General features: G+C 36.1%; 1 protein-coding gene across 2 annotated transcripts in view; it reads left to right on the top strand.

Moving 5' to 3' along the window:
- Positions 1 to 14042, top strand: part of LOC134529424 (adenosylhomocysteinase-like 1) — a 133104-nt gene that overhangs the window by 100377 nt on the left and 18685 nt on the right. The window contains exons 12-13 of one of the 2 annotated variants that reach the window (XR_010074575.1): positions 3250 to 3466; positions 5459 to 5533. Coding sequence is in view for 1 of the 2 variants with exons in the window: in XM_063363489.1 (XP_063219559.1) it covers positions 5459 to 5626 (168 nt within the window). In the remaining variant the exon portion in view is untranslated. Of the gene's footprint in view, positions 1 to 3249; positions 3467 to 5458; positions 5627 to 14042 lie in introns of those variants that run through there. The other variant, XM_063363489.1, reaches the window with a different exon arrangement.

The raw sequence follows: 14042 nt of genomic DNA, 5'->3' as shown, positions 1-14042 counted from the left end.
AGACGCAGCTAAGACTCTTGTTAAGGGGCCGTGACATTGCCTGTGTGGGAATGAGACACAAAACAGAACACCTGTGTTTAAAAGCTACCTCAATCCTTCAAAGACCTGGCCTGCTCTGTGCAGCAAACACGCATATCTGGTTATCTAGTTGGCTTTTAAGGCATCCCACACTCTTTACACTTTCAGGCCGCAGGCTTGTGGCCAATAAACAACTTTAAAATCACTCATAGTAACAATTTTACTACCTTCTCGTAACTACACGTCCTCATTATGTATTAATACTTAACAGTTAAAATGCCTAAGGCACGAATCTGTATGGGTAAGGTTCGGTCATCCTCATAGCTGAACATAAATCAACAAGTTACTTTTAAAGACCCTTAAAAAATGTTAAACAATAGTTATTAAAACAGTCTGCCACATGAGACAGGAACTAAGGATATTAAGAGAGTATATTAGAAAAGTTGAAACAGAAAAAAATAGTAATGATCTACAATGAAATCCTCTTGTGCAAAATGCAGACTGCCTCAAGTTATGATAACTCAGACTGGGCGAGATATAAGAAAATGCTCACTGACCAGCACCCTTCTCGCTCTTGCTGATAGCCGTTGTACTCGTGCTGCATATGTAAAAACATTAAACATAAAGCATTTCACATAATGAAAACATTTTGCTACTCAGGGGTGCGTTTAGAAATGTCTAAGTCCTGGAGACAATAGCATTATTGAAAGTTACTTGTTTAATGGTCAATGTAAGTAGTTGGAAAAAACAAAACCCTTGGGATTAAATAAAAAAATTATTAATTATTTAGGGTTTGAGGCACGGAATATGCATCACTTTCTAACACCCTCTGCCAGGAGTATGTTGCACATTATTTGAATCTGCTTACACATACGACTCGCTGCACACGGGGTTTGTTTATGTTTTGGACAGCTGAGGAGGGAGGAAGGAAAGAAAGGACAGTGGATTTGCATCATGCTTATAGTGGGTGGAACCCTGAAAGATGTCAATATCCATGACAATGCCAAAATTTGCTATTACTAGTAGTAGTGTTATGTTGAAAACAAGCAAATGCCATGCTATTTTTGTTAAAATAAAGATATAGATGTTAGCACGTCTGTAAATTTCCGTTATCACAGTAAATTTTAGTAGCCACAGGCAAAAAAAAAAAGTCAGTCATGAAGCCACAAAGTCTGTTTCAACTTAGTAAACAACAAATGTACCGTTGCATACAGTTAGCTATTCAAGGGGGGGGAAAGGTGTGCACCCAGGTCTGACTACGCTATCGGCTGTTGAACAAACATCAGCTGTGGCAAGTTCAGTTGTGACTATTGAGTGTAAAAGACCAAATATTTTTACGTCTGTGCATACGCTGCCACACCATACCGTTGTCACTCGGCCACAGACTGGGCCATGAAAACTTCAGTCTAGCCATTGACAGGGAACTCGCACACAAACAACACAAAGCTACATCTGCCCATTCGTCTGTCGGTAACTGTACATGCGCAAGCACCTGCAGTTGGTATCATATTGGAATCATGGCTTCCAAGTGAGAGCGTAATGCATCGTGTTCAAGTATTTGAGACAAAACTAGAAGTATTATGGCGTGTGCAGAATCTCATGAAGGCCACACTTATGTTAGTCGCACTTTAGTTTTATGCAAGTCAACTGTTCGCACAATCGTACGATAAGACTCTATCAACTGTTTGAACAAGTCTGATTCTGTTTTTTGTACTAGAAGGAATATATATTTGACATTAGATACCTTAACAGATGATTCACATGGAAATGATTGTTAAATGAATGGTGCAATCGAAAAAAAATCACGGGCCAGACAGGATTGGTGTGAACCAAGCCGTGATACACGAATAAGCACTTTAATTTTTGAAAAATTAAAATGTAAATATCCGGACAGTAATATCGGTTTCACTGGCAGTAAAGGATGGTTTGGAATGTTTGTGGAAAGGTTACGGGTTGTGTTGAAGATCACACCTGGGCGGACAAGTCAACCAACCGACTGACAATTAACTATCTCACGTTACGCGATGTCGTATTTGTCATACAAAGTATTCTATGGTAGGCTTACGATGATAAATGGTGTGACATATTCATCATTGAGTGTTATTCTGTGCATTTATATTATGTAAAGAATATTTCCGTGCATATTCTGGAACTCATTAAGTAAATTAGCCTTGCTATTTATGGAGACCAATGCTTCAGAATACACAATTTCTGATAACAAAACACATTTTTAGGAACGCATTAATCGTGCCAAGTGAGCCAAATTGTGGCCAAATTGTGTGAAACCACCTAAAATTGTTGGTGTTTATTGGAAAGTTGTCACAAAGAGATCTCACTGTGTAAGTAAACTATCTCCTAGCAGACGAGAAGGTTGCAAAGGTAATGTGACCCATGCAGAAAGAGTATTTTGCAAGAATACAAGTGGTGAGAGAAGTGCCACAGTAATTCATTAGCAGAAGATTCAACTCATTGCATACAAGATTGATACATTGTTGGTTAACATATGTCTGTATTGAATCTAAAAGAAGTTATTTTTATCTTCTGAAGAAAATTTTGATTATGTCCAAGAGAGACAGACTGCATTGCCTATACGTACAACTACCTTATACAGTGTTGAAAATAGGTGTGTGTGTGGAAATGTCCATGGTGCTGTGACTGAAGTTAGATAAATACAAGTATTCCAATATTGGTAAGGATTATGGCTGGGTGAAGCAGCAGGAATTAAAATAAACAACAGTAACCAATTTGAATTAATGGAAGATTCAACTATTCTTGATACGTGGTGTAAAATTAAGTATGAGCTAGGTACTGCAGCACTGATACAGTTGTTATAGCCAGCGTTACATCATGAATTTTACAGTCAACCTCATTACTACAAATCTGAAAAGACTGTGTTTTTTTATTTTCTGCTACTGAGATATGATCACCGTGCTTATCAAACTATTACAAAATTTATTTTAAAAAGTTATTTTAACCATTATTATATTTTCTAAACATATTAACCAAGTAAGTGCCATTACTTATCACAAAAATGTTTACAACATGAAAAGCAAACTGACTAGTAATGTACTGGGTAATATAATGTAATGTGTTGTCATTCATGTAATACGGCTGTGAAAAACTTTCTATAAAATGTGTGTTGTATTAATGAGGTTTGTTGATAACTTTTTAGACTGTTGAAAGTGTTCTGTCTGCGAGTCGAACATTGGAACTCGGTGGTGGTGTTTTCAGTGACGGAGAAATTTGGCAGTGATTCAAAGCGTCTGTATCAATAATCATTTTTAAAAAATGATGAACATCAAACGTTTCTACGGTTGAGACAATTCTTGGACCATTTTGCACAAGTACTGGTGGCTGCGGGATTCATGAAGAATAAAATTCCAGTCACAATGTAGCAACCAAGCATATAAGTCACAGGAACATGACAGCATTTCATAATGTGGCACAGGTATGATATTCCTGTGCAAACTGTAATGGTAACAGTGTCATGCACAAGTGCATTGAGTTTGTGATCTCATCAAAGCAAAAGATAAAATATTAAGTTTGTGACTGCCTTGGTGCAGACATGTGGTTAGTTTATGTCTTCAAAATGTAAGGTTATGATGATGATGGTGATAGTGATAATGATGATTAGTATAATCACACATCACTGCATTTCAGTAAAAAATTAGGTAGCCCATTTTATTTGGTAGAAATAAAGGTGGTGAATCAAAATACTCGATAGTCAGTTTCATCATATTTTTTGCTGTTTTCTGCTGTCGTTATCCAAAACAGTTTGGTGCATTGACATCTGTTTAAAATTGCTGGGTTAGAAAATCTGATGCAATTTTCCTGAAAAGAAAAGGGTCTCAAAGCTAGAATTTAAAAAATTTTCTCAAATCGTGGTATAGGACCTGGCATTTAATGCCGACAATCAGCCTGTTGTCAACGAGGCAACATTTTGGGATCAAGGTGTTGGTACTACATAAGGACACGTTCATAAATGAGTCTTTTAAACCATATTGTTGGTTAATCACATCTTACTGGATTGATGATGGTAGGTCCTGCTTGCAGCAAACCTGGTAACTTTGATGTACTTTATCATGAACAAATGTTGCTTCTTAGGTCAGGTTGTTGCTTGTAAACCAATTGTTATTGTGTAGCTATTAAAGAATTGTAGGGTGTGTACTTTATGGCCTCATAAGCAAATCATCTTCTAGATCAACAAGGAAACAATATTTCATGTAAAGTTTGACATCAACAAAGCAATGTAAAAGTTTTGGATATTCCAAGAAATCAGATTGCAGGCAAGAAGAAGAATTCTCTAATGGTCATTTGAGAACAATCGGCAGCTGTGACTCAATAAGTGTGTAGAATGGAAAAAGAGCCAAAACTTAACCAGAAAAAGTTAAGTCATGCAGAGATTTTTAAACAAACATCTTGCATTGGAACATATGAAGAATATCACACCAGACAATTTGGACAAGTCAGTGAATGGAAGGTATTATATTCCCCATACAAAAGTGGTGATAGTCAGAGCTTCCATACTTAAATAGTGTTTTTTTCTTTAATGGTTGCATCTTTGATGCACATTCCACAATTACAGGAGGAGAATGTTGACATTATATCAACTTCACTGTTTGTGACTACAGCTGTTATTAAGATAAACTACGAGATCCTTGTAGATATCTCAGATACTGGTTTTCAAATAATTGTGTGGTGACTTATCATTGAATGACTCTATTCAAGAGTAACTACTTCTGACTGTAAAATAATTAGTTGTTCAGCTTTAATAGCAGCATTAAGTAACTTTCAGTATTTAACAAGCTTCCCTTTAATTTGAGATTTTTATGTATATCAAACTTTTATCAAATGCTGATAGTGTTGTCGAAGCTATCAACATACAAAATCAGGTCATTCGTCATGAAAAATGATTGTCCAAGTGCTTGTGAAATAATGTTACATAAATAATGGTACATAATGATACAAAAGGAATATGTTATAATTGTCTTGGTTGTAATACACCAATTAAAACATTGATAGTGAAATAGCAAGAAGCTTTTTGTCAATTTGCAGTTGGTTTGGTCAGATTATGAGTAATGGGATGATTATAAAATATATCTTACTGTGTGAAATTAATTAATTTTTTTGATTGACTGTTTGGATTTATGTGTGGCTGTTATGTAAAACTGTTCTTAGCTGATGGACATCTATACAACCTGAGGACCTATCTATTTTGTTTGGACATATATATTAGAATTTAGAAACTTATGTCACATTTTAAATGTTTGCATTGCATTGAATCCATTAATTGTATAATAATTTCCCCCCGTATCAACTTTGAATAAACAACTAATATTAAAATGTAATTCGTTTATTGCAATTAGTTTATTGTAATTAGCTTATTGCAAACAGCTGTCAGACTAAAAGATTATATTTCCGGTTTGTGCTTTGTTCACAGAATAGCCTTCGAACTCCAGATTTAACTTGGGAGAAAGTGAGATCACAAGTGGACCATGTTATATGGCCAGATGGCAAACGAATTGTGCTGTTAGCTGAAGGCCGATTAGTCAACCTCAGTTGCTCTTCCATTCCTTCGTTTGTGGTATCAATAACAGCTGCAACGCAGGTAAGTAGTGTTTTTAGATGTGTGTATTTAGACGTATTGTGTATTAAGTCAAGGCCGAGTACTTGTAGCTGGTGGATGTGTGTGTGCATGCTGCCTGTTATTTATGTTTCTACCAGTTGATCAATGTCACTGATAGTGTGCACGAGTCAATCATTGCTACTTCTATCGCTGATAAACCTGAATTTCTGGAGTTTTTGTTATCCCAGAATAATGAAATAACTTAAGATGTCATACAAGAAGACTCTGTGAATGTCTTTTAATCACCTTCCAAAAAAACTGTTATCAAATGAATCAATAAGTCAAGATCAAGTTACCATGGATAATTTAAAGTTTGGCTAACTTATTAAAACTGTAAAGTTTTGCACAAAAGTGGATGATTTCAAAAGTAAGAATTTGGTCCTTAAGATACTGCTTATTGATGCAAGATCAGAAACTGCAGAAATTAATCATGAACTAACCATGATTAAGAAAACTATTCAAATCAAAAATAAGTTGATACATCATTCAGTCAAATACTCAAACAAAACAAAAAATCTGATTGCCTAGAGTCTCCAGTTATTGACGGTATCTGTGGCCTGACCAGTGACCCACTTTTGATGCAGTACGACGTCATCAGCAGTAAAAATAAACAGCATGTCAACGAACAAGGTTTCACCTTGGTGCAACACTCGCGTAAGTCCACGACCAACTGAAACGCCTTGCCAAAACAACCACTAATGAACGTATGAAACCTCCCATGAAACTAGTTGTTTAAATATTTCTATGCTGAAAACAAATGTCAATTTAACTTACAAAAGAACAAAAGCTCTCTTTAGTACACATTTCGAGCCGTCGTTCAAGATCAAGAATATGTCAATTACATCACTAACGAACTTAAGCTTTTACAAGTGAAAGTGGCAAAACTTCGCACCAATCATTGATATGTATGTGTCGTTCCACGTATCACTTCTGGAAGAGGATGTCAGTAGAATAAACAGTATGGTTTTTTGGCCCAGCTGCTGTATTATTAGTCCATTCTACAGGAAAACTACTCAAAAACAAATTACCAGTGTAAACACGTCAACAGATGCCCATGAAAAGCCAGTAATACTAGCCAGATGCCTTCCACTGTAGTAACTTCCACTCCAGTGTGTGCCCAATTCAAAGGAATGAGAAATAACCTACCAAAATGTTAGAGAACTTACAACCAAATACACAGAATTTTTTTAAAATATAATTAATACCTAATATGACATAATTTGGGAAATTATTGTGGAAATAAGTAGGTACTTTTGTTCATACGAAAAATTTACAGATTCATAATTTAAGTATTTATAAATATGAGGATAATTTTTAAGATATTTTATTTAGCCTACAGTTTCTGCTTGTTAAGTTTTTGTGTTCTGTGTATAAAAATAAATTTTGTGTAGTTTTTGTTCATTCAAAAAGTCTTTTATGATTTTTATATAATGATTTTTATAATCATTGTAGTAGATAAAAAAATGATACATTTTAATAGAACAAATCTTAAAAAATATGAATGAGGGAAGAAAATAAATGGGTAAATTTCTAGAGTAGCAGCTTCTGGGACTATAGCAACTATAATTTTCTGTTGTATTGTTTACTTAATAATACTGTGTTGGTTTTATTGGTGTGTGTTATTTTCAAGTGTAAAAACTTGTCTATTTCCATGGCAGGAACACAGGAACGAATGAAGGTGGGAAAAAGATATGAATTTATTTTCACATCAATAATTGTAAATTAGCCAAAATGGATGTATATCTGGAGTTAATTTAACTGCATTTCAATCCTGAAATAGGTATATATTATTACAAATAAATGGGCATATATAACCTACCACTAGTTCTCATGCAATGAAAATCCTAAAACATGTTTGGAATACTTTGTATTAAAAATGATTTGGATTGTGCAAAAATGACATAATACTTAATATAGTATTTGTAAAATCACAATAAAATTTACGAATTCGTTTCAAAATTCTAAATTTCGAAAATGTTTGCACTTTTAATGTAAAATGAAAAGTTACAAAACAAATGAAAAATTACCAATTCTCATGAACATACAAATTTTATTTGTTAGATTGACATTCATGTTGCAATTTAATTTACATGCAGTAAACTACATTTGTTCTTAAGCCATCATATATAAAACTATATAAACCATGTTTCTATCTTCTCTGTATTATTATTTCACTATATGCAATACAAACGGTCCAGCTTGTCGATTATTTAAAATTCACTTTCAATACCCTAATTTTTCATCTAAAAAACAATAGAAAATGGGCAAGCATTTGCATGTTTCAACAACATGAAGATAGCCATCAACTGATCACATTTGATTAGTTTATGTTTTCACATAATGCTCTAACAGCTTCAACATGAATAGATACATGTTTGCCACTTTTCAAAACAATAATCAAAACATCTAAATCCCTCTGAAATAAATTACCACTTTTAACACTATGGGTGCACTACCACGTAATTATGATTGGATAAAATTTTCATCTTGTACGAAACCTTCCACAGAAATTTGAACACGGCCGATTAGAAAAACTTCCATGAAAACGGCCAGCGCTCTCCTAATTCCTCCATAGAACCATCCACACCAGCTGCCATGGAAGACCTTCCCAGGAAACTTCTGTTGTGTTTTTTAAATTGAAAATCATCAAAAATATCCTAAAGTTTCTGCTACGATATCAGTGTCGTCAGTAAAGGTAAAATTAACAGAAAATACTGTGTCGTTTGTTTCCTCATTGTCTGTTATTAGCCAATCATACGCAGAGTTTCATTTTATTGGCAGCTTGGGGGAGGGATGATATTCAAAGTCTATTTGGCATGTGGAATATTTATTTCCTTTAAATGTCACATATCAAACTTACTTCTACATGAATTATTGTTAAATAATTTTGTTTTTAATCGCAGTTGTGGCAAATACTAAGAGTTTTATAGTATTTGGTTGTGGCTTGTATAAAATTATTTTTATGTTTAAAATAGGACTGGAAAAAGCTTGCATTACCTTTGTTTGGCTAGTTTGCCATTGTGCATTTGTAGCAGTTCAGGCATCCCAACTAGTTCAATGTGGTCTTGACTGTTACATACATATATACACTCAAATAAATTCTTTGAGCACCAAAAATAATGTTTATTTCCATTAACTATGATTATTAATGTTATTTAATAAATTCACTGGGGAACAATTACTGATTTTAACTTATTTTTATTTCTCTTTCAAGGAAATACTCTAGTTATTAAAGGTGGTCATCTTCCGACCACAAAACTTTACACTATAAAAAAAAATTGCAGGTCAAATAATTTTTCCTTGGTCAAGCAGAACCGTTCATTACTCTGGGATATTCTTTAAAGTTCAATGTTGAAATCCTGCGGTGGCTTACCAACTCATGATACAAATGGCAGAGAAACTATTGTCTTATCCGGGTGGCTACCAATTATACAAAATGCTCCATTTAGGCCTTCAATGCCGCCTATGGTCAGAATATTCTAAGTGCACCAAATGTCTGAATTAAGGTTGTGGCGTCGACCAGGGCTACGCCCTCCCTAAGCCCGATGTGCCTCACGCCACTACCGACCCCATCTCCTCCCACCGACACCCTCTGTTTCAAGCCTCCCGCCAACAAGGGTGTGTGTGTGTGTGTGCGTGTGTTCGGTCGCCCTGCGCGAACCCTTTCGGCGCCCACCCTAACTCAGGGTGTCTACAGGTCACGGAAGTCACCAAAAAGTAACTAAAATGAAGCGCTGGTCACGGAAGTACCGAAAAAGTGGCGCAATTGTTGTGGAAGTCACGGATTAATGTTTATTTACCCGTCGTACGTAACGTTTCGATACAAATCGATAGTTTGCGGGTGTAGAAATCGACATATGCGCATCGATAGTCTCGCGGAAGCAGACGTTGATATCTTCTAATCGATAGTGCTTTCCTGTTTGCTGTTTCCTTTGTCTTCGAAACACGGATGTTTGGATTTGTACGTAGATTTGTAATGGCTGCCGACTTGTGTTGTGTAAAGTGGCGTGGATTTTACTAATTATAACGTCATGTAGTTGTAATTCTTGTGAATATAAAACCGGAAAGAAAACGTTTTCGTTTGTGTGCCAGTTAACTGAGTTTATAGTAAAAACGTTCCGTGCGTTATTTACCAGTAAATCGATGTGTGCTTTTCTAATTAATTGCCACTGCAATGTTTTAGCACGTGGTACTAAATATAGATCGGCCAAAAGGTGTTTTCTGTAATTGGTGCAAAATATTTCTTGACTTTTATGTATCATGTGCTATTTAGGAACATGGAAGAGTTTGTTGTAACAAAAAGTTACAGTTAATTATTTACTTAAGTTCTGGAAATTCTGATTGACACGTCTTCACGTGTTTATGTATTTATATGTGTGAAATATAAAAGAAATGCCTGGAAAGTGCAGTTTCCAAGATCAGTGGTTCAAAATGCCTTGCGCAATAGAAGGAAATTGGACGTCTTGGCTTAGGCCTGTAGAAAAGTCACAACACAAAGCTTATTGCACTATTTGTAGAAGCGACTTTGGTATTTCCCATGGTGGTGTATACTGTGTTAAAGTTCATGAAAAGGGGAAAAAACATGTTCAGAAACTCCTGGAAATCTCTAAAGGTAAGCAAACATTACTGCAATTTTCTAAGAAAAATGATGCTCCATCTGTGTTGGCAACAGGCACTTCACCAATGAACACTGAAACACAGAATGACTGTTCTAGCGGAACAACTAATAGTGATACTAAAAGAACTGAATGTGCAGGTACTTCTGGCATAGGCCTAGGCAATTTCATTTTGAAGGATGACGTAGCAAAGGCAGAAATTGTTTGGGCTTTAAATAAAGTAGTTACTCATGGGTCTTCACGTGACTCAGGATCAAGTTCTGAACTGTTTCCGTACATGTTCCCCGATAGTTTGATTGCAAAAAATTTCATGATGCAAAAGGACAAATTGTCCTATGTTATTACTTATGGTCTTGGACCTTATTTTCAAAGTAAACTTGTAGATGAAGTAAAAAATGCAAATTTTTTTGCTATTTCCCTCGATGAAAGTTTAAATAAAATTAGTCAGAAAGGTCAAATGGATCTGATTGTACGTTTCTGGGATGAAGATTGCAATGCAGTTGTGACCAAGTACCTGACATCAACATTTCTTCAACGAGCAACAGCAAAAGATTTGTTGGAAACTTTCACAACTACTATGGCCAATCTAGGTTTGCCCCTAAATCACATTTTGCAAGTATCTGTTGATGGGCCTAACGTGAACTTAAAGTTTTTACGTGACTTGCAAGACAGTATTGGTAACGAGCTGGATGGAAATGGAAAGCCTTTTGATACTGGAACATGCCCTTTACATGTTGTGCAAGGGGCTTATAAAACAGCACACACTACAGTAGGATGGAAAATACATGAATTTTTGCTATCTGTGTACTATCTGTTCAGGGATTTTCCGGTTAGAAGAGCTGAATACACTCTGAAGACTGCTTCTGAAGTTTTCCCACTCAAGTTCTGCCAAGTTAGATGGGTTGAAAATTCAAGAGTACTTCAAAGAGCCATTGAGATGTTTCCATCACTTGTGAAATATGTCAGTGCAGTAGAGAAAAATCCCCCGAATTCTCGGTGTTATGTAAGAGTGAAAGAAGCCTTGAAAGATAAGCTATTGTTTGCAAAGTTGGAATTTCTTCTATCAGTTTCATTGCAGCTAGAGCCTTTTCTAACGAAATTCCAGTCCAATGATTCTTTATTTCCGCTGCTCTATCAAGATACGTTGTCTCTCTTGATAGGCATTGGCACTCGCATCTTGAAGAAAAATGTGGTAGAAGACATCAAATCGGGTGTTTAGCTGACAAATGTTGATGTATACAATTCAGATGTCTTGAAAGCTGTGAGCAATATAGATATAGGATTTGGTGCCAAAGCAGCATGCAAAGACCTTAAAGAGGTTGTAGTGTTGTTGTTTAGAAATGAATGCAGGTGTTACTTACAACATATATTTTCAAAGTTTACTGTGAAGTCTCCACTCAAAAGTAAAATTGTTAAAGGAGCATCCTGTTTATCGCCTGAAGTCATCAGAAGTAGTCTATTAAGAAACTCACGCATTACCACTGCATTAGACATTTTTGTGTCAAATGGACACATGGCTCCACATGTAGCAGACTGCATCAAACGAGATTACTTGATTGTTTGTGACAATGCAGCTGTTAAAGATGCTATAGAGACATATGATTGGAGGTCTCAAAAATTGGATGCCCTTGTTTTGGAATTAATTTCTATGGCGAAGGTGGACAATGCTGCCCTGATTCAGTTTTGCAAGAAGATTTTAGTTATGTTTCATGGCAATGCTGCAGTTGAGAGGGGGTTTTCAGTGAACAGAGAATGTCTGGTAGAAAACTTGTCGGAAGCCTCTTTGATAGCACAGAGATGTGTGTATGATTCTGTTCATTCAGAAGATGGAGTTAAAAATGTCCAAATCACTAAAAAAATGATCCATTCTGTAAGGAATGCATCTGCCAGGAGACAGGAAGCACTCAGGATGAAAAACATGAAGAAAGATGAGGAAGTAGAAGCAAAGAGGAAAGCCAAGTCAGAACTGAAGGAACTGCAAGCTACAAAACGCAGGATGTTAGAAATGCATAAGGAGGAAATGACCAGCATGGAGGATAGGATAACATTTTTGAAAAAGCAGGCTTAAAATTATGAATTATGTTTCTATCCATATCCACAGTGCAGAAACACATAGGCCTACAAATTTAAATATTAACTGTCAGTGTTTTATGGCCAGTGTTGAAATTGTGGTCTTGTATAACAACTGCTAACACCCGGGACTATTAAAAGGTAAGCACATAAAACTGTGTAATATTTTTTAGTATGTTTTGTTGCTTTTTCGTTATTTTCAATAGTGTATGTTATTACATAGCCAATACGTTGCATTAAAAATATTCCTTTTTTCTGTGTGGTATAATGTGAAACGTTTCTGAAAACTTTTTACCTAAAAATGAAACGTGTAATTCGAAGTATCAACTTTTCTTGAAAAGGTCACCAAAAGGTCACCAAAAAGTCACCAAATTAATTTTTCTGTTGCCTGTAGACACCCTGTAACTGGAGCAGTGGAGACTGCATGTTTTTTAAATAATGTAATCCTTAAATCTTAATTAACTTGTAATTTTTAAAAGGTTTTAATAGTTATGTTTAACTGTCTTAAATATTAATTTACTAACGGTAAGTTCAGCACTTCCTGCGGCTATGACACCCGGGGCCCGGAGCAGTCTCTTCCGTTCGCCGTGCGGGGTAGGACGCATCTCTGCATCTCGTCGACTTCAACTTTTGCTCGTAACCGATCCGTTAACATCCACATTTTTATAAACCTTTTTCTAATCAACCTTCGAGGCCTACCCCGGCGGCAGACTGTGTAATTTAATTAATTTAAGCTCCTCGGAGCATTTTGGATTAATCGGCGGATTTATACTTTCGGGGCCGGGCCACGCGGTGTCCTGGTCAGCATGAAAGCTGGACTATGTGCTGTTTTCTGTGTGCGTCATCAGTATACGTGTCGGCGCCAATAAAACTCACTGTTCACCCGACTCGTTGCACACAATTCCCGACCAGAGTTTCCCAGCACAGAGACGGAGGTGTGTGGGGCACCTCAAGACCCCACGAGCAGTAACATAGCGTGCCCGCCGCTGAGAGCGGGCCGGTGAGTGCTAGCGGGGGGAAGTCGAGCCTAGCTCCACATGGGTTACGTCACGGCTCTGGGACAGAGTCGGTAGCCGGGTCCATGTGCCCATCCACTTTGTGGCGCCCAAGGTATACACGTACGCTGATTCAAAACCCCCCTCACGACAGTTGAAAGCAGCACGGCCTGGACCACAGGTGTGAAATTCTTCTCAATTCGCTTAAAATAATAAGAATTTGTAAGCAACCACCATGGAAAGAATTGGAGTTGTAGACCAATCACAGAGCACCTTATAATTATAACCAACAACAGAACATTTTACTATAGTGAAAACAGACCACATCTCTTGCAACTTCCACACACCACAATTCCCATGAGACAAATCACCAGTACTCGTTCTCATGCTATTACTATTATTACTATGCTGATATAATTTCAATACATATTGCATCATCTTGCTTCAACCCAGAACCATAGCAAATAATAACAAAAAAATATGTGAACATACATTAAAACTTAGTCAACCAAGCAAAATATTAAATAAAATGACTTTCAATGGCTTTTCCAAACTAAACCAAGTACAGTATAAGAAATAATTTTAAACTTCAACTGATATAAAATTTGATAATAAAAATGTTTCTAGTACCATGGATCCTTCTTAAACATATAATCAGCTGTTATTTACATGATATCAATAAACATAACCAAGTATCATATATTATCATAAAAAAAA

The sequence above is a fragment of the Bacillus rossius genome, chromosome 2, assembly GCF_032445375.1.
Source record: "Bacillus rossius redtenbacheri isolate Brsri chromosome 2, Brsri_v3, whole genome shotgun sequence".
In the NCBI taxonomy this organism is placed as follows: Eukaryota; Metazoa; Arthropoda; class Insecta; order Phasmatodea; family Bacillidae; genus Bacillus; species Bacillus rossius.
Note: the sequence above shows the minus strand (reverse complement) of the source record. Positions and strands in the feature narration are given on the sequence as shown.